The 19278-nt window shown below is 35.1% G+C and overlaps 1 protein-coding gene across 1 annotated transcript; it reads left to right on the top strand.

Annotated features, from left to right (window-relative positions):
- The first annotated feature begins 1168 nt into the window (after positions 1–1168).
- LOC126977879 (dnaJ homolog subfamily C member 13-like) lies at positions 1169–18996 on the top strand. The gene is made up of 9 exons (XM_050826509.1): positions 1169–1348; positions 1747–2099; positions 2171–2517; positions 3568–3703; positions 4787–4905; positions 6710–6856; positions 8859–8958; positions 11964–12062; positions 18985–18996. The coding sequence occupies exons 2-9, from the start codon at positions 1758–1760 to the stop codon at positions 18994–18996; spliced, it is 1302 nt and encodes a 433-aa protein (XP_050682466.1). The 5' UTR covers positions 1169–1348; positions 1747–1757.
- Positions 18997–19278: the final 282 nt, after the last annotated feature.

Below are 19278 nucleotides of genomic sequence, written 5' to 3'. Positions count from 1 at the left end.
TATATAAATATTAAGACAAAATATTGACTTGTAAATTTTATTTTTAATCATATTATGTTTATTACAATTTAGTTAGTTCTTTCGATTGTATATCAACTGGTTTTGACATTTGACATTGTGTGACTTATATCTACTTATTATTATTATTATTGTGTGAACATTACCTATAATCTATATGACTAAGCTTTTGTACCTATTAATTTGACATAATCTATATATATAAAAATGAGTTCGTGTTCGTTAGTCTCGCTAAAACTCGGGAACGGCTGGACCGATTTGGCTAATATTGGTCTTGAATTATTTGTGGAAGTCCAGGGAAGGTTTATAAGGTAAATAAATATGAAAGTGTTCGGAATTAAATAAAAACAACAATTTTGATTTTCCTTTGATGTGTCCCCCGTCGTCCGATATTTCTTTTGTATGGACATATTTTCTATGAGAGAAGTTATTGACGCACGGTTTGACAGTTCTGCTGTAAAACAATTTCATTACAACAACAGGGAGTATATTTTACGAAATAATTCTTGATGTTATGATATATTACTGAAAATTCCGATATGCACTGGGAGCACTGCACGGTGGTATCACTATAGAAAAATTCGTTCCGTTATGGACTGCCAGTATACTGCAGCAGTACCCTAGGGAAATATATGACGTCATAAATTGCCGCCATATTCTACTGTGAGCACTGGCGTTTTCGAGGTAAGGTACTCGCAGTACTTTGATCACGTGATCAGTCAAAACCACTCGAGTGCCTAACGTTTTAAAAACAATACCTACAGTTTAATCCCAAATATTTTTAATTTGACAGTACTCCAACAACAGTTATTTATTAATGAACTGGAAAACTTTAATACACTCATTTGAATGCTGCGTCAAAAAATTCGGCTGACAGTATATGGGATAGCGTTCCGTTTTAAATAGTAACCAGTATAACTGGCCAACCAGTATAAAGGAACGACTTCACAGTATACTAAATTGACGTCACACTGTACAGTCGTCGCAGTGCATATCGGAACATACCCATAGACTTTTTGGATAAACGTAATGCGTTGTAGCCATAGGCTATTTACCCTCCATTTTGCAAAAAAGAATGTTAACTTTATTTGTCAAAGTCATTGTCAACTGGCAATCATTTTCACATTTGATGATTTTATTCAAATGTATGTTTGTGATTTGTCAATTTTTTAATCAATAAAAAGAATACTTTAACAGTAGTATTACCTATATTACCCTACATATTTACACAATATTTTCTCTCCATGTTTATTAATTAAAGAACTTATTATTATTTTGATAAACAGATAGGTGTCAATTGTTATTATTGTAGGGTGCTGATAAAACATACGTAAGTTGTAGTTGGGTTTTTCGTATGAATACACTCAGGGTAGGCCGCTTTGTTTACGTCTGGATTTTGTACAAATGGGGGAGGATACATCCATATAACTTATTTAAATATAAAGAATTTCTAAATATAATACTAATCGCATTATCCTCAGATTTCAAATTCATGTTTCAATCCTTTTTATTTCCTGCATTAAAATTATTTATTGTTTTGTAATACCAATTACTGTGAATGCAGTAGCAGTTTATAATTTACATCCGCAATATTCCTTATTTAGTCTATGAAAAAATATCGATGAACATCTACTTATTAATCTTATAGTATTGCAAGTTTGTCCAAATAATTATTCAGATAAAGATATATTTTTATTTTCTAAATCTAACTATATCAATTATTTGTAGACAATGCCATAATGACGCCACTTAAAGATAATCAAGATGTGGCATCATTTCTTGTTACCAAACATACAACATGGAAAGGAAAATATAAAAGAGTTTTCTCAATTGGAACTCATGGCATTACAACATACAATCCAGATTGTTTGGAAATAACAAACAGGTGGTTGTATGCAGATATTTTTGGTTTGGTGTCACCAAAGAATATTAACACAAACCAAAATTATGATTTCACTCTTCTTATGAGGAAAGATAAGAAGATGGATTCCATGAAGTTTTCTTCGGAATATAAATCATACATTCTAACTGAAGCATTTAAGTATAGAAATGTATTTGCTGAAAAACCAAAAGAGATTTTTGTGAGTATAATATACATAGAAAAGTTTCTAATCTTTCATCTGTTATCATACTGATTTTTTACATTTTACAGAGATTCCAAGCTTACAAACACCATTGGAGTGGAACACGGCTTCCTATAGTCTTAGAAGTGGGACCATGCTCTCTAGAACAACTTGACCCGTCCACTCATACTCTACTTGCCACCTATCCGTACTGTGATATTCAAGGAATCCTGCCAGTAAGAGATGTGCCTGGAGGCTTTGTTTTAGCCGTGGGGGGTTACAGCCGGCTGCATATGTTTTCTAATGCAATGGATCATCAAGTAATTATAAACAAAATGTTGGAATGTGGAAGTCTTACTTTAAATATTAGCATAAAGGTTTTGTCCACTACTATTACTTTGGATGATTATCACTATCAAAGATTTGGAAAATATAGGTGAGTATTATTATTTGTCTCTGAAAAACCCACCTTTAACATAAAAACACCCAGACAATATCAAATTGCATCATTGCATGTTTTCTTCAGCATCTATGACAGGGTGTGTTCCGTAGAGCTATTTCACCTGATTCCTGCCTACGAATTCCACCTTCGCAGGACACTCCACAAGTTAGGATATCATCCTCACCATCTGGATGTGTTGTGGTTCCACAGTGCGGTTTTTAAGGAGCTTTATTTCACATACTACAAGCTTTCTTGTGCAGTGTTTCCGCGACGATACAACATGGGTACCTTCAAAAAAAGTGTGTACACCTTCCTTACAGGCAATGCTCTTTCGATTCCTCTGGTATTGCAAGAGAATGTGGGTGGAGGTGATCACTTAACACCAGGTGACCCGTATGCTAGTTTGCCCTCCTTTTCCATAAAAAAAAGAACAATATCAAAGTATAACAGTTTTCAGGATTTTTTTAGCATATATGTGTGTAAGTTTATCATATATTGTCAGCATGATTATAATATTCTAATGTCCATATTGTAATTTTCATTTATTGTATTTAGTTATTATTTAGAATAACATTATTTTTGTGTCAATATAAAGTTGTCGTTCATTTCTTTTTATTGAATAAGCTGATAAAGTAACTTGATTCATTTAAAAATTCTTCCACAAGTAGAAATGTATACAGGTATGGGCTGCAGTGTATTAAAAATATTTAAATCCCAGCGAAAAGATTGTATTTTCAAAATCATCATCGGAGGGTCCGTAGCTACTATGTAAGTCGGTACTGGCTAGGAGCCGATGTAATTCCTAGCCAACAGATATGTCAAATAATCACAGCCAATGTTGGCATGCTTCAATTTGCTATTAAAAAAAGCAAGATGTAACATTTTTACTTTAAATATTATTAAATTCACTTTCAACAATGTGGAGGTGAACATCTCTTATGAAAAGCATGTCCGAGCAATATCTCTGGTTTGTGTATACAAAAGTAGTAGCATTGCATAAAGTTTTTATATTGATTCACCAACCAATCTAATAATATTTTTCAGTGGTGATCAGCATCAGACATCACTAAGCGAGTTTATGGTTCATAAAGTGAACCCTGCGAGATATATAGAGCCAATGAGACGAACACTGTGTCTCTCAGATACTTGCTTATTGGAGAGAGATCCTCAGACTTACTCTGTGAGTACATCAGCAATTACATACATTATTATTGACAACCTGTTAAAGCTGTTGTTGTAAAGCTAGAGGGCCCGGTTTCGAATCCTGGTAGGTGCAAGCATTTATATGATGAATATGATGTATAATGTTTGTTTCCAAGTCATGGTTGTTTAAATGTATTTATGTATGTTTATATGAATATACGTATGTTTAAGTAAATATATTGTATTAAATATATCATTGTCTTGTAACCCATACCACAGGCTATATATGCTTAGCTTGGGGCAAGATTATTTGTGTAAAAAGTGTGTCAATATTATTATTATAGGTATTTTCCTAAGTAACAGAAACTTAAAGATCTAAGCAACCAGAGCGGCTTTTTTCTCTTGGGGATCTAATATCCCTCAAAAAGAGTTAACCAGCTGGGTAGCTGGTTAACTCTACGATACTAAATAGATAGATAGGGTTATCTATCTATTTAGTATCGTAGAACTATATAGAATTTGTGGCAAGTATCAATAATTAGCTACTATGGGGGGATGGTAGATGATTCTTTGATAAATAGTAGGTATATTTAAATAAATTGTTTGCCAACAAATAACTAAACTATTGTTTTGCAGGATGAACATTGTTTTGTGCATGAAATTACTGGGCAAATGAGACTTAACATCTTATGTCTCAAGGTGACAAGCACAATTGTAGTGCCGCTCAGAATTTTTGGGATTTTCAAGAATCCTGAGTGGCAATGCATTGTAATCGGCAGGCCATATCAATTACAATCACCTGAACGTCCTGCTCGTCTCATCCCATATTTCCATAAAAAAAAAGTTTAAATAGTGCAAACACCAATATATTACATAAAAACATAGAACATAATATTTTCCCTAGCTTAAGTGGTTAGGCAGATACAATCTTCTATTTTATATTTAAGTTTTTCCGGTTGATCACTTATAAAGGCGAGCGGATGGTGCATTCTGCCTGTCGACTCAAAAAACTTAGCAGAACCATTAAATATATTAATAATTTCATAACATTTAAATAATAATGGATTTCCCCAAATGAACACCTAATTCAATAAATGTTGATATAACTATTAATTTACAGGTAGTGTGTTTGCGTCCCTTATGTGACGTATTTGCCATTGTTCGAGATCCAGATCATCCTCAAAAGTTCTCTATTGAATACCTAAATGGACAAGTGCGCACATATCTAGCGGGTGAAAGGTAAGGTTATCTAATTATAACCAGCGAATTGGAACATGGAGGGAACGTTGTCATTTTTAATGGTGATTTCTGAAGTGTCTACTAATCTATGTAACTGTGCCAGCCTGTTTCCCTCTCAACTTGCGGTGGCTATATTTATTTTTATGTTGGTATAAATTAGAGAATATTTTGATCAACAATAAAAATAATAAAATTAGGAGAGTAAAAATCATATTATATTATATTTTTCATTCAGGTCCATTACTGACACTCATATAATCATAGTTTTCGACAAAATAAGCTTAAACGAGAAATGATGATACATCCACTGTACTAAATAACTCCTTAGATTTTCTTTTTTTATGATTGTTTTATTAAATATTTTTCAAGTTCAAACATTTGTGTATTTCTTGCATCACTTTGAACAGATTGTACTTATTTAAACTATTTGCAAAATTATGAATATATTAAACAAAAAGAGCGCCAAAGAGTTTCTTGCCGTTTCTTTTGATTTGATTTATACTCATGCAGCAGATATAAATCAGACATAAATCGAAAATAATTTTCCAGTATGTCTCAAATGGCATATACTTATCCCAATAAGAAGGGAAGAAAATATTCCTAGTCTGACCCCAGGTTTTGTTACGATGGTATAGGGGCTTCTGTTTCAGTTAAACCCGTTAGTTGGGTTTATTTTGTGTGCATAGTTCACAAGTCACTCGAACCAGCCCAGCTTCCAGAAGTCTGTAAACCCCCTGGGGTGTTCACAGACTTCTGGATCGATCTTACTTCTCGGATTGGTCTCGTAGTTACTAAGGTTTTTGCCCGTTGGTTGGCCACTCCTACACATTTCAGGATTACGTGAGTGACCGTTTCGTCCTCAGCTAGACAATTTTTCACTTAGGGCTGTGCATAACGCCGATTGTTAAAAGGTGCCTATTTAGTAACGTGAGTCCCGTTAGTATGTCCACCATGATTCGATGATATCGTGTCCGTTTAGGCAGATAAGTCGACGTGTCAGTTTGGGCGATAGTGCAGGTATCGCTTCCTTCGATTGCCAGCTTGAGACGTTTATCCATCGGGTGTTGTGTAGATTTTTGGTGAGAGAGCGTATCCATGAACGCATTTGTCTAAAGAGCAGCGGCAAGAGTGGCAATGGGCCAGCCACTTGGGCCACTTGCATGTTCATCCACTGCATCATTCCCCAACGAACTACTGTTTGCCTTGATTCATTGCAGAGTTACGCAGTTGTTCGTGGTAACTCGTTCCCGGATTTGATGACAGCGCAATTAGTCACCCAATCGGATAGAATTCGGGTATTGTGTCCGTGTACTTTTCTTCTTAGTACTGCGTTAGCAGCTTCCTTCCCCATCCACCACAAGGAGGGGCGAAAGTAACCCTTCTCGTGGGCAATAAGTTGCCACCATACATCTTGTGCTGGTATTTACAGTAAATTGTATCGCTATTGAAGGATCAACATCATACTCGGCTAGCGCTCGGCCAATGCTAGTAAAAGAGGTGTTTACAAAGGCGCCTTCAATGTCAATATGCACTTAGGGTTGCTTTGCCTTGACTGTTGAGTTTCTGCTACAAATAACATGTATTTACTTTTTTGCATGACATATCTAAATAAAACTTAACTGTTTTTATTTATTGATGTCTCAAAAAAAAAAAACCTATTCGAAATTACTACCTTTTGATTTAATGCAGGACTGTAATGCCTGGCTGTGAATCTATGGCTTAAAGCATTGTTTCCTGTTATGAATTAAAAAATATAATATCTGTGTGTGTCCAATATGATTGTTTAAATATGGACAATGTATAGGGATGCGTTATTGGCGTCTCTGGTAGACGGTGTACGCAGTGCGGGCCAACGGGACGTACACGTACGCATGAGCGGCACGCCGCGAGCGTACCGCTTGGGGCCGCTGCACCAGCCGGTCGATGAAGAGACGGAGTCCAACCATCTCAGGTACGCAGCTGGATTAATCTATGCTATAGCAGTTTTTAAATATATTAATCTGAAAAATTAAAAGATTTTTATGTTATTTATTTTTATTTCTCTTTATTATACTTTTACCATATTTTCTACATTTATATATATAACATATTAATATTACAAATATAAATGTAAAAATTGAGCCCCGCCGGCGTTGCTTCACGACAATTCCGCCGGTGATTAGGGCGACAGACTGAGGAACATTTCCGTACGATGCATGCGGTACCCAAAACAGCTGCTTTCTGTAACTGACCCTTAAGTTATTAAGCGAGAGCCTCTTGAGATGATGGTCGAGGCTCTTTTCTATAAGACCGTTCACGGAAACGACTATTGGAACAGTTATTGTTGATCCAAAATCCCACATGTCAGTTACCTCGTGTCCAGTTACTTCGACAATTTGTCTATTTCAGCTTTCACAAGGTTATAATCACAGGGAACGGTGATATCAACAATAAATGCCCGACGCTCTAACCGATCTACCAACACAATATCAGGCTTATTAGCAATGATACTTCTTTATTTTATTTATTTTTATTGCATTGCGATACAAATAAAATATGAAAATTATGAGAAATGGCGTGCAAGTTCTTTTTTTGCACGCGCCAAATGTAAGGTGAATAATTCGGTACCTACACATAGCCTACTTCAATATTATATTAGTTATTAATACGAATTGACGGTGGAAGTAAGTTTCTTATATATTTATTAGTATCTAGTTGATTTCCCCGACTTGGTTAATGGAACATTTGATAGGATACGATGTAAATATTTATTACGTTGTTTTTTTTTTAAATAAAATACAACCCATGCTACTCAGTGGATTGCCACTTTGTTTAGATACCATAGTATAACTGTTTTAGTAGAAAATACTTTTTAAAATTCAATAGCACATACAACCAAACTGTGGACTAAGCTAACTTCATTGTGCGGTGTCTCCAGGAGGATACGATACCTTCATAAAATGTGTACACCTTCCTTAAAGACCGGCAATGGTATTACAGGAGTGGAGAATTAATTTTAATTAATAATTATTTGAAGAGGTGATTATCCGGATACATATTAGCTTTAAGGGTAAATGTATACACTTCTACAATAAAGTCCCAGCCACTGTTCAGGCATTATCTATAAATAAATTTAAATGTTTTATGAAAAAAAGGGCTCAGTCTTAAATCCTATTACTCCACTGCTGAATATCTAATGATCGGACAGCCTGGGACTAGATTGTGATTATTTTATAGCGATAGAAATGACTGTACAATATTGTATATTTTTATTGAAAAGAGCGCAAAAAAAGAATGCGGAGAGTTTCTTGCGCCGCTTCTTCTCTCTCAGAGCGACATTTGTTTCCGAAGCGGTAGTAGTATCTAGTAGTTATTAGAAATGACATCAAAAAGAATTCTAAAGGAATCAATTTTGAGAAAATAAATGCCTTTTTATGCCTTCTATCAGGTCTCCCGTACCTTCGTTTGACATTCTCTTCAATAAAAAAAGAATTGAATTGACCGATCGCTCGCATGTATAGGTTAAACAGAAACGATTTATATTAGGTTTGTACGACTGTTGGAATACATAAATATAGCTAAGCAAACTTACACTTATGCAGTTCCATGAATTCCTATTTGTTTTTTTTTTTATGAAAATAAGGGACGAGCAGTTGATGGTAATTGATAAGCCCTACCCATTACAATGCAGTGCCGCTCAGGATTTTTGAAAAACCAAAAAATTCTGAGCCGGACTAATTGCGCTCGTCACCGTGAGACATAAGATGCTAAGTCTCAATTGCCCAATAATTTCACTAGCTACGGCGCCCTTCAGACCAAAACACATTAAAGTTTAGACATTACTCCTGCACGGCAGAAATAGGCGCCATTGTGGTACCCATAGATTATGGGTACCAAAATGCCGGTTTACTGGCAAAGGAGCCTTCAACTGGTAAAAAGTATTTGACCAGAAAACGTCAGTTGTTTTTTTACAGACTTTTCCAGAATCCGGGCCGTAAATCTAGATCGGAGGTGATTGAGAGATTCAACGCAAACGTCGGCTACAGTGGACTTATCTACTCCGTTAGCCAAGATGTAAGATTATTGTACATATGAAACTTTTAAAATAAAATACTCATACATTTTACGATAAACGCGACTATTTAATACATCGTCCGGACAGTGCTAATTTTTACAATTAGTGAAATATCTGGATTCATACATTTCATTTCAACCAGTACCTAATAGCATACCATAAATTCATACATTGTGTCAAGACTCACGCAGATTAAGAATTGTAATTTCACAAACATACAAAATTCGCTCGTCGGTTTAGTGAATTTGCTTTTCCCACTTGTATACAGCTATTAATCGTGCTTCTTCTATAACAAATTTGAACTCAAATGAACCCAAAAATAATGTAACATCCAAAGTCAAAGACAAAGTCAAAAATACTTTATTGACATAAAATCAAAAGATTGCTCGTCAACGTCAATCACAAAACAAACAATTCAGATACATACATATTAATTACACAAAAGTTTAAACATATACATATTTTTAAAATAATGCAATCCAGTAAAACAAAACAAACCATAAAAGCCAAAAAAAAAACAACTATAATACTATTCAATTCCATATTGTAATATCGTTTATCTACACCCATGCTTTAAATTCTCTATTAAAGATTCTGAAACAGTTAGCTTATTGCCAACATTAAAAACCCAATGTTCTAATAACCATTACATCATCCAAACGAGTGTTGTAATGTTGTACTGAATTTCGTAACAACACTCCTATGTTTTCTTTCGATCCCTTCATGCGCAAAGAGTTTCAACAGACAGCCACATTCTTATTGCTCGATGCGTGGTATCTGTATGAATTTCAAAAAGAGAACATTTTCGTTTACGCGCGTTCCGCACTACCAGAACGTCGTAAGCCGTAAAAAAAAGTAGGTTATTCGAATCCCCGCCATTTTTCTTCGATATTCTTATTGTTTTGTTTACAAAAAATGAGCGGTTCATATTAAACGCTGCAAAAGAACATTATATTCGAGTGAATTTTAATTATTGCACTAAACAATATGTAAATTACTACTAAAATAAATAATTGTTTAAATACTTAATTTATTTGTATATAATCAGTATTGAATGATACTAGGTTACTACTAGGACTGGTGTTTTAGTGTTAGCATTAAGCTAACTGTTTCAGAATCTTTTAGAGGATTCATCTTTTTGAGATTAGATAAAGTCTTGTAAGCAACTGTTGATAATTAGGTATTAAAACACTCATGTGATACTATTATCGCAAATTAAATAAATCCACATTCGTGTTTTAATACCCCTTAATACACAACAGTTACATAACTATTACGTAATCTTTAATACTGCAATAAGCCATCGACATAACTCTATTTATTGATAATTATTCTGATACACTTTTTGGTAATTGATTGTAAATTTTAATACCATCACATGCAAAATAAATGTTTATTTTACAGAGCCTAGTAGGGGGCACTATAAGCTTGTAGTTATTTCTAGTGTTCAAATTATGTTTGTCGCTTATTTTACTGTATAAATTATAATGTTTATGTACGTGCAGGAGATTGCTATAAATGTATTGGCCGTACATGGTCATAATATGAATATTTCCCTTAGAGATTCTCGTGGGCTCATTTGGTATATGGCACGTACAGCTCCTTTTTTAAGTATGAATATATTATTTACTCCCGCTGCACCACTACCTCATAGTATAATTCTATACGACATAACGCTATGAAAATTGCGAAAATAGACCATCCTTCTTGCAAACCAGAATATAATAGTACCGAATCCATCATATGTCATCAATATAAATAATAAACATATGTCATCAAATAAAGAAACTCATAAACACAACAACACACAATACACACACACACACACAATACACACACACACAACACACACACACACAATACATATGCACACACACACACACAAATGGAGGCAACGTTGCCAGCTTCTTGGGAACCTTATCTGCCGATTGTGACCTTAATGCGGTTTATTATATATTATTTAGAAGTTTCATTTTTAATGCATAGTTAGATAACAATTTAGTTTATTTTAGTATTAGTTTTTTGTTGAAAAGTTTTAATTTAGATTGTTATAATATTAGACTTTTGAAATTTCTCATTTTTATATTTTAACAATTGTGAATTTTTTTTTCATTACAAATTGTTGACAAAATATTTAGGAATATAAATGTTATTCTTGTTCATTTGTTCATTTATTTTAGATACAACTCTTGGACGAATTAATCACTGAAAATGAAACCAAAGAAAAATATGTTCAATCTAAAGTTTTCAAATAGGTTCCACAACTAGAGACATTGTACTCATTGGTTTCAGGAACTGAAACTAATTCATTAGTTTACCTTACTAATTCATTCCTTACTAAGTCATTGAATTATATTTAAAAAAAATAAAAGAATTAATATTAATTTCATAACCAGTTTTTCAAGTTAATATAACCATTTATTCTAAATTTAATTATGTACAGGTATAATGTTCAAAGCGATTGCACTATCTCGCAAATAATAAATAATTTCTTGTACTGAAAAAAAAAAGAGAAATAAATGAATGAGCGATACATACAAAATATAATCCAACCAAATAAAGTACTTATTGAACATCTTTGAAGCATGTATATGTATAATGAGTACTTTTTAAAATGACGTATTATATTTTGTGTACATACCAAATTTTATTTATTCTACGTTTGTATAGCTACTATATTATGTTGAAATTGTACTAATAAACATATTTTTTGTGGTAATTCGAGACCTCGCGTCATTCTGACAACGCCATATTGCTTACTGAGGATGTTAGGCTCAGTAAGTGGCTATATGGGAAAGGCAAAAACAACCCTGCTTAAGCGTCTAGTGGTTAATTCGTCCAAGATAAAACTGCATGAAAGGGTTTTTGCAAAAAATATATTATTAAGTTCTGAGTGCCAGTTTTTTATAACATGTTTGCGCTATTCGTATGGGGCACGCTTATCACCAACATACAGAATATTTAATACTTAGAGGCATGTTAACTTTATATTGTTGCCTTTTAGGCTCGTCCCCTGTTGTGGCTGTTTCTAACCTGGGATCTAGTAAGTCCCTTCATTTTGCTTTATTACCACATATCAGTTCTGTCATTGAGGCACATTTCTGTACATTTATTAACAGAGCCCAATTGTTCATTTTAATTCGCTTTCACATCAGACGTTACTTACTGCTTTTTGAATTTATGTACTGAGCTGCACCAAATCTTATTATTGATGGAGTTAGAATTTCTTGAAAATAATATGCATGCGTTTTCTTAAAAAATATTTAAGTTAGTAAACTACCGTCGAAAATAAAAACCAGCTAAGAGCGAGTCGCCATCTTGGTTTTTATTATTCGTTGTTGCAGCGGCAATACTAACTCATACTCTCCCAATAATTACAGTTTTCAAATTATTGCAACGTATGAGATACGGCCCGTAAACAGACGGACGGACGGACAAGTCAAAGGGTTACCGTTGATACAGAACCCTAAAGGGGATTTGGTGCAACTCATAGTAAAATATTGCGGGTACTTAGAAATTCCACAACTGCCTGAGAATATACAGGAAGTATTCAAGATTGTTATAATTTGTCTGCAGCGTCTCTTCGCGGAAAACAAGGAGAAACTGATAACGGGCGCTTTAAGTGCGTTGATTAGCGCCCCGGCCGGTACCAACCTGACGCCCCGGGAGCTAGAGGCGCAGTTCCACGCTCTGAGGCGGCTCTGTGCAAGCAAGGTGGGGTTCGCTGCCTTCACCGCATTACCTGGGTATGTCGAATAAAGATGCGTTTTGGATGTACCAATGATAGAAACGCTCATTTTCAATAAAATTATTCTTTTTCACTCTATCTGTGTCCCGTGATTATAACCGCGTATATTTTTTGTTGTCATTGTACTTACAATTAAGTACTCTGCCCAATGATATTCAAAATTTTGTCAATCTCAAATTATTTTCAAAATAAATAGAATTAAAAGGCCTATAACAGTATTAAAGACTTCATTAGTGATAAGCCTGTTTGGCAGTGAAATAAATTGCTCTCTCTGTTATTATAATATGTAAATTTATTTTATGTGGTATTGATTCCAAGGACAGTGCTGAGAAAGAAAACTCTATATCATCATTACCTCTTTTACGCATAAACCACTAATCGTATCGACATGAAACTACCACCATTCGATGCGAAATTTATCCTAGGTGGTTTATGCCTACGGTTATTTTTCGAATTCTATCGTTCGTTCCATTTAAAATTCGCCATGCGAAGTGGGCGGGAACGGCTAGTATAATATAAATAACAATAAGAAAGTATATTATATTGCGCTTACGTAAATTGTTTTTGACCGGTTTTGTGCATTTAACAAAAATATTAATTTTGTGCAGGTTTCGTGAATGGATAGGAACTACCGTGGTATCAGCGCTGCGGAGGGAGTCTGCGGCTTGTTCCCACGCAGCACTTGAAGCAGTGTGCGCTCTGCTGCAGCCCATGCATGCAGAGCCGGATCTCCGACAAGAGCAGCTCAATAAAGCCAGTATGCTGTCCTCGCAGCCCTTCCTGGAGTCGCTGCTCAGCATGTGGAGTCAGCACATTGTAAGGACCATCTGAGATATAGCAGCCATCTTAAAGCATCTTACTAATGAAAAATTGTATTTGAAGAAAATAGGAAAAAATAGAATACAAGCGTTTTATCCATTTTTTTACAAAGCTCACATCGTCATATAATTATTAATGTTAATAATGAATTACATGAATTATACATCTAAGTGTGGGATGTTCTTTATCAATAACACAACATCAATTGTTTTTATGTTCAGACGTCGGGTAGTGGCGCCTTGGTTGTGGCGGCTATGTTGGATTTCTTGACGTTCGCCCTTTGCGTGCCCTACAGTGAAACTACGGACGGCAAGCAGTTTGATCAGCTGCTGGAAATGGTCGCCAGTCGCGGCAGAGTTATATTCAAGTTATTCGAGGTTAGTATATGCTGTCGTCAAATCTATAGAGGTAATATCAAAAAGTTCGGTGAATAACTTTCACAACCTAGCTAACCTCAGTGATGGTTCACTGTGGCTTAATCTTAAGAAATAATAATTAAATCAATGCGTTACAACATTATTCTTTGGCAATTGATAGCAGAGTCTATAATCTCCGTGTATGAATGCTAATGGCTATGAATCTTCGGACTATTAGACATTCTATTCAGTATTCTGTAGCACCACAATTTTTTTACATAAGAGAGAGCAAACGGTCAAGAGGCTCACGGGATGGGGAGAGGTGAGGCAACCGCTCATGGACATCCGCAACATCAGGTGTCAAGAGATGCGTTTCCGGCCTTTAAGGTGGGAGTATGCTCTTTTCTTGAAGGTCCCTTAGTCGTATTGGTTCGGGAAAACCGCAGCCGGTATTGATTCCACAAAGTGGCTGTGCGAGGCTTTCTTAAAAATTAATTTTGCCGTAACTTGTGACAGTTACGGCAAAATTAATTGTTTGGAAATTATCTCTCTAATACTTATATATAGCAGTTTATGGAATTTTATTTTGAATTTCTCTGCATTTTCTTTCATGCCTATACCGAGAGTACATTGAATGCCTCTCGTTAAAATTAATGAAAGTAGACTGCTGAAGTTTATATGAGCGAATGCAACCGCGAAGCTTCGGATAAAGGCGACCTCGGTTACCCGGATAGACCTGAATGTCTTGTATATAGGATTTTAAATTAGGCCAGTATCTAAGGACCATGATATTTTAGGATTCAGTCATAAAATAAATTTAAATTATAATACGAGCTGACTCTATTTTTTTTTTATGGAATAGGAGGACAAACGAGCGTATGGGTCACCTGTTGTTAAGTGATCACCGCCGCCCACAATCCCTTGCAACACCAGATGAATCACAGGAGCGTTGCCGGCCTTTAAGGAAGGTGTACGCGCTTTTTTTGAAGGTACCCATGTCGTATCGTCCCGGAAACATCGCACAAGCAAGTTCATTCCACAGCTTTGTAGTACGTGGAAGAAAGCTCCTTGAAAAACGCACTGTGGAGGACCGCCACACATCCAGATGACTCTATTTTAGAAGAAAAAAGTATCGTTGTGTGTTAGCACTCATTATTCTTAGGCCTGTGATGTTCATTAACTCGATTGCGCTATTCAAAGGGTCAACGTTATGTTTATTTGTGGCGATCTAGAAACCAACATAGTGGGCTGTTTTCTATAATTCACCAATTCCATTGTCTTGATGTTGCTAGTGTGACTAAATAAAAATTATGATGAGAAAATATGAAAAAGAAAACAAATAATAGAATACGAATACAAACGACTGTGCGGGTCAGCTGCCTATTACCTCAATCATTTTTTTTTTATCAAACTTGGGTCTTTTTTTATATTTTAGTGGATTCTCTAATATTGTCCTCAAGATTACAAAGCTAACATCTTCATATCATTGTTAATGTTGACTTACGTAAGTATTCTTTATCAATGTCAACAAAATCAACATCAATTGTTTATGTTCAGACATCTGGTAGCGGTGCCTTGGTTGTGGCGGCCATGTTCGATTTCTTGACATTACTACAGACGGCAAGCGTTAAATAGGTTTTAGTTTCTGACTGTCAATAGTGATTCTAATATCAATATTGAATAAAAATATTGGATTATCAAGAATAAGAGAGAGCTCTCTCTCTTATTCTTGATACATGAAAGTTTTGATGCTAGGGAAGTATCTATTGGAAAAATCAATGTCACGGACGAATAAAAAAATAAGTACTCCGTGTCACCTTATATAACATCGAGGCACCAGAACAAGCCGGTAAACGTGTAAATACATAGCCCCACGCACACACTTACACTCACATAAGCCGATCAGCCGCCACTACGAGATTTGCCATCGTCTGTGACAGATCGGTTTGCGTCTCAATAAAATATTTTAAAAATGGCGTCGCGCGTTGTGAAATAGTGTAAAAACAATACTATAAAAGTATTTGTGGATATATGATTATTAAAGGGAGAAAAAATTGTGTAACTGTTATACCCCGTAACCGCACACATACTAGCATAAAGGTGTTTCACTTGCTAATATCACGGCGCGGAGTCCTTCTTTTTTTACTATTCCGTGTTCAATGTATGGTTTCGTTGTAGCACCCGTCGCTCGCGATAGTGAAGGGGGCGGGGCTAGTGAGTCGCGCGCTCGTGGAGGAAGGCGGGGCCACGGTGGGGCGCCGCGTACAGGCCCTGGCTCTAGCTGAGGCGGCGCTGCCCCGCCACCTGCTCACGGCGCTGTACGCGCCACCTCGCGCCGTGCAGCACCGCCACCTGGCCCGCCACCTGGTCGCGCTGTGGCTCGTGGATCACCCGCCAGCCGCAGACCTCTTGCGACGAATCATGGTGAGAATATCGTGGACTTCAAATAAAAAAAATCATACAAATAAATTATACATATATCCCAATCCCAAGCGACCCCAATACGGCTGGTCACCGCGGGGTCAGTAGACCAAAACCCTCCAACAATAAGAGACTTCCCCAATCTTAATAAACATAAAAATAAAGACAATCTAACCAACAAATATTATAAAAGCCACAACAAACTATACATCGCTACGTAAGGTCACTTGCGAACGAGATACGAATAATAGAATTAGAACACGCAGTAGAAAATATTAAATGGGACATAACAGGTATCTGTGAAACAGGACGACAAGAATACCAACTGTATTGCTATGGAGAATCAAAAGGCAGAAACGGAGTAGGATTTATGGTTAAAAAGAGAACCAATATTCAGGTTGTAAACTTCATTGGAATATCCGAAAGAGCGCAATAATTCAGGTAGATATTCATGGAAAGGTATATTCGATCGCACAAGTATACGCACCCACCTCTAGCTCAATTAATAAAGAAATAAAAAAAATATTTTCACTCTCCTCGTCCTTCTTGTAGGTTCTATTGTTTATAAATAAAATAATCACTCTGTAGATAAAGCAACAATACTTGTAGTGTTAATATTGAGGGTATTTGTAAGTTATTTAGTTTGTAATGTGGTTCATAAAATTTCTTAGCACCTAAATGTTTATGCCTTTGTTTTGTTTTGTTTTTCTTCTGTATAATGAATATTTGTATGTAGTTTTAAGTTGTTTCATTTTTCTTTAAAAATAAGTAATTTAATTTAAGTAGTTAATTAAGTATTAAACTTTAAATTTAAATAATATTATATGTCTTCCGACGACCTTATTGTACACGGTAAAACTCAAATGAGTTTATGTATGTAAAATAATTGTATTACCTATAATATGTTATTTGTTAATAAGAAATAAATAAATAAAATAAATAAATAAACCGAACAAGAAATAGAAATATTTTATAAAAATCTAATAACAATTATTGAAAACAGCAAAAGAAACCTAATACTTTTAGGTGATATGAATGCGAAAATCGGATCACGTAGAGATGGAGAAGTGAACATAATGGGCGAATACGGATATGGCAAGCGAAACAAAAGAGGTGAAAGGTTTGTTCAATTTTGTCTTCAAAACAACCTGAAATAGCGAACACAATGTTTAAGAAACCACATAAGCTACGATGGACATGGAGATCACCTGACAATACAGTTAAAAATGAGATAGATTTAATTGCCACAAACAAGTCGCAAAAAATACTAAACTGCAATGTCATCAGTAACTTAAAACATCCAAGTGACCACCGCTTAGTAAGGATTACTACCAACATAAATGTTAAAAAGCAGTCAAGATGTAAATTCAATACTAAACTTTCAAACAACTTTGACTGCAAAACTACAGCTTACATCTTTCTAAATTCGAAAACACAGATAGTACTTCAGTACAAACTTACTACGACAGTATTCAAAAAATGATTCTAGAGAGTGTGAAAATTACATCACGCCCACGGAAAGTGCGAAATAGAAGGGAGGAAATAATGACACAAGAGGTAATGGAACTATATGAACGAAAACATATATTAAGGGAAAAAGAAAACAAAACAAAAGTAGAAAAACATGAACTAAGTAAAATACATGGAAGAATTAAAAAGAAAATAGAGAGAAATAGAAAAAAATATAGATGTGGCATTATAGAAAATAATTTGAAAAAAACAGGAGCAGTCAAGAAGGCAAACAAGCATTTAAGTAATAACAAACAACTGATGAATCAATTACGGGCAGAAACAGGAGCAGTTGTCACAAATAGGAAAGAATTAGTACAAGTTGCGACAAATTTCTTTAAAAAATTTGTTTTTATACATGCCGACAATCTCCTAAGGAATATTTCGAATTGAAGCAAAATATATGCGAAGAAATTCCATTGTTCCTCGAAAGTGAAGTAGAAATATCAATAAAAACGTTAAAACTGGATAAAAGCCCCGGACCAGATGGCATTACTAACGAGATGATTGCTGCTGGAAAAGATACACTGATTAGGCCGTTAACTAAGCTATTTAATCATATTTTAATGAAAAGGTACCAAAACAATGGACTAGCACGGATATAGTACTACTTTTCAAAAAAGGCGATTCAAAAGACATCTCCAATTATAGACCCATCAGCCTCAGTTCGTGTTTATACAAATTATTCTCGAAAACAATATTAAGACGATTAACTCAAATATTGGACGAAAATCAGTCAGTGGAGCAGGCGGGATTTCTACAAAGTTTTTCGACATTAGACCATATCAACACAGTGAAAATTATCATAGAGAAATACTGTGAATATAATATACCACTATACATATGCTTCATAGATTACAGCAAAGCTTTTGACTCAATCTCTCATAACTCAATTTGGAAAGCTCTGTCCATGCAAGGCATAAATACAAACTACATTGATATAGTCAAAGAGATAGATGAAAAAAGTACTTCCAAAATTAAATTAGATACTCCAGGACCATCATTCAAAATAGGAAGAGGAGTAAAACAAAGAGACCCGCTATCACCGAAGCTTTTTACGTCTGTTTTAGAGGAAATCTTCAGAGCACTAAACTGGGAAGATAAAGGGCTCCAACTTCACGGCAAAGTTCTCTCACACCTCAGGTTTGCAGATGATATTGTATTATTCTCAGAAGATCCGATAGAAATGCAATTCATAATAAACTCACTCTGCCAAGAAAGTAAGAAAGTGGGCCTCGAAATAAATCAAGACAAGACAAAAATATTGACGAACAGAGAACAGGTACCTATGAGTCTTAATGCAAAATTTATTGAATATGTTGACGATTACATTTACCTAGGGCATGTAATATCCTTCAAATCTTGCAATGAGAAAGAAATAGAACGTAGAAACTAACTAAAAGCACTTGGAATAAATACTGGTCGATGAAGGAAATATTCAAATCAAATTTGCCAACGAAGCTTAA

This window comes from Leptidea sinapis, chromosome 46, assembly GCF_905404315.1.
Source record: "Leptidea sinapis chromosome 46, ilLepSina1.1, whole genome shotgun sequence".
In the NCBI taxonomy this organism is placed as follows: Eukaryota; Metazoa; Arthropoda; class Insecta; order Lepidoptera; family Pieridae; genus Leptidea; species Leptidea sinapis.
This window is presented reverse-complemented; position numbering and strand designations above follow the sequence as displayed.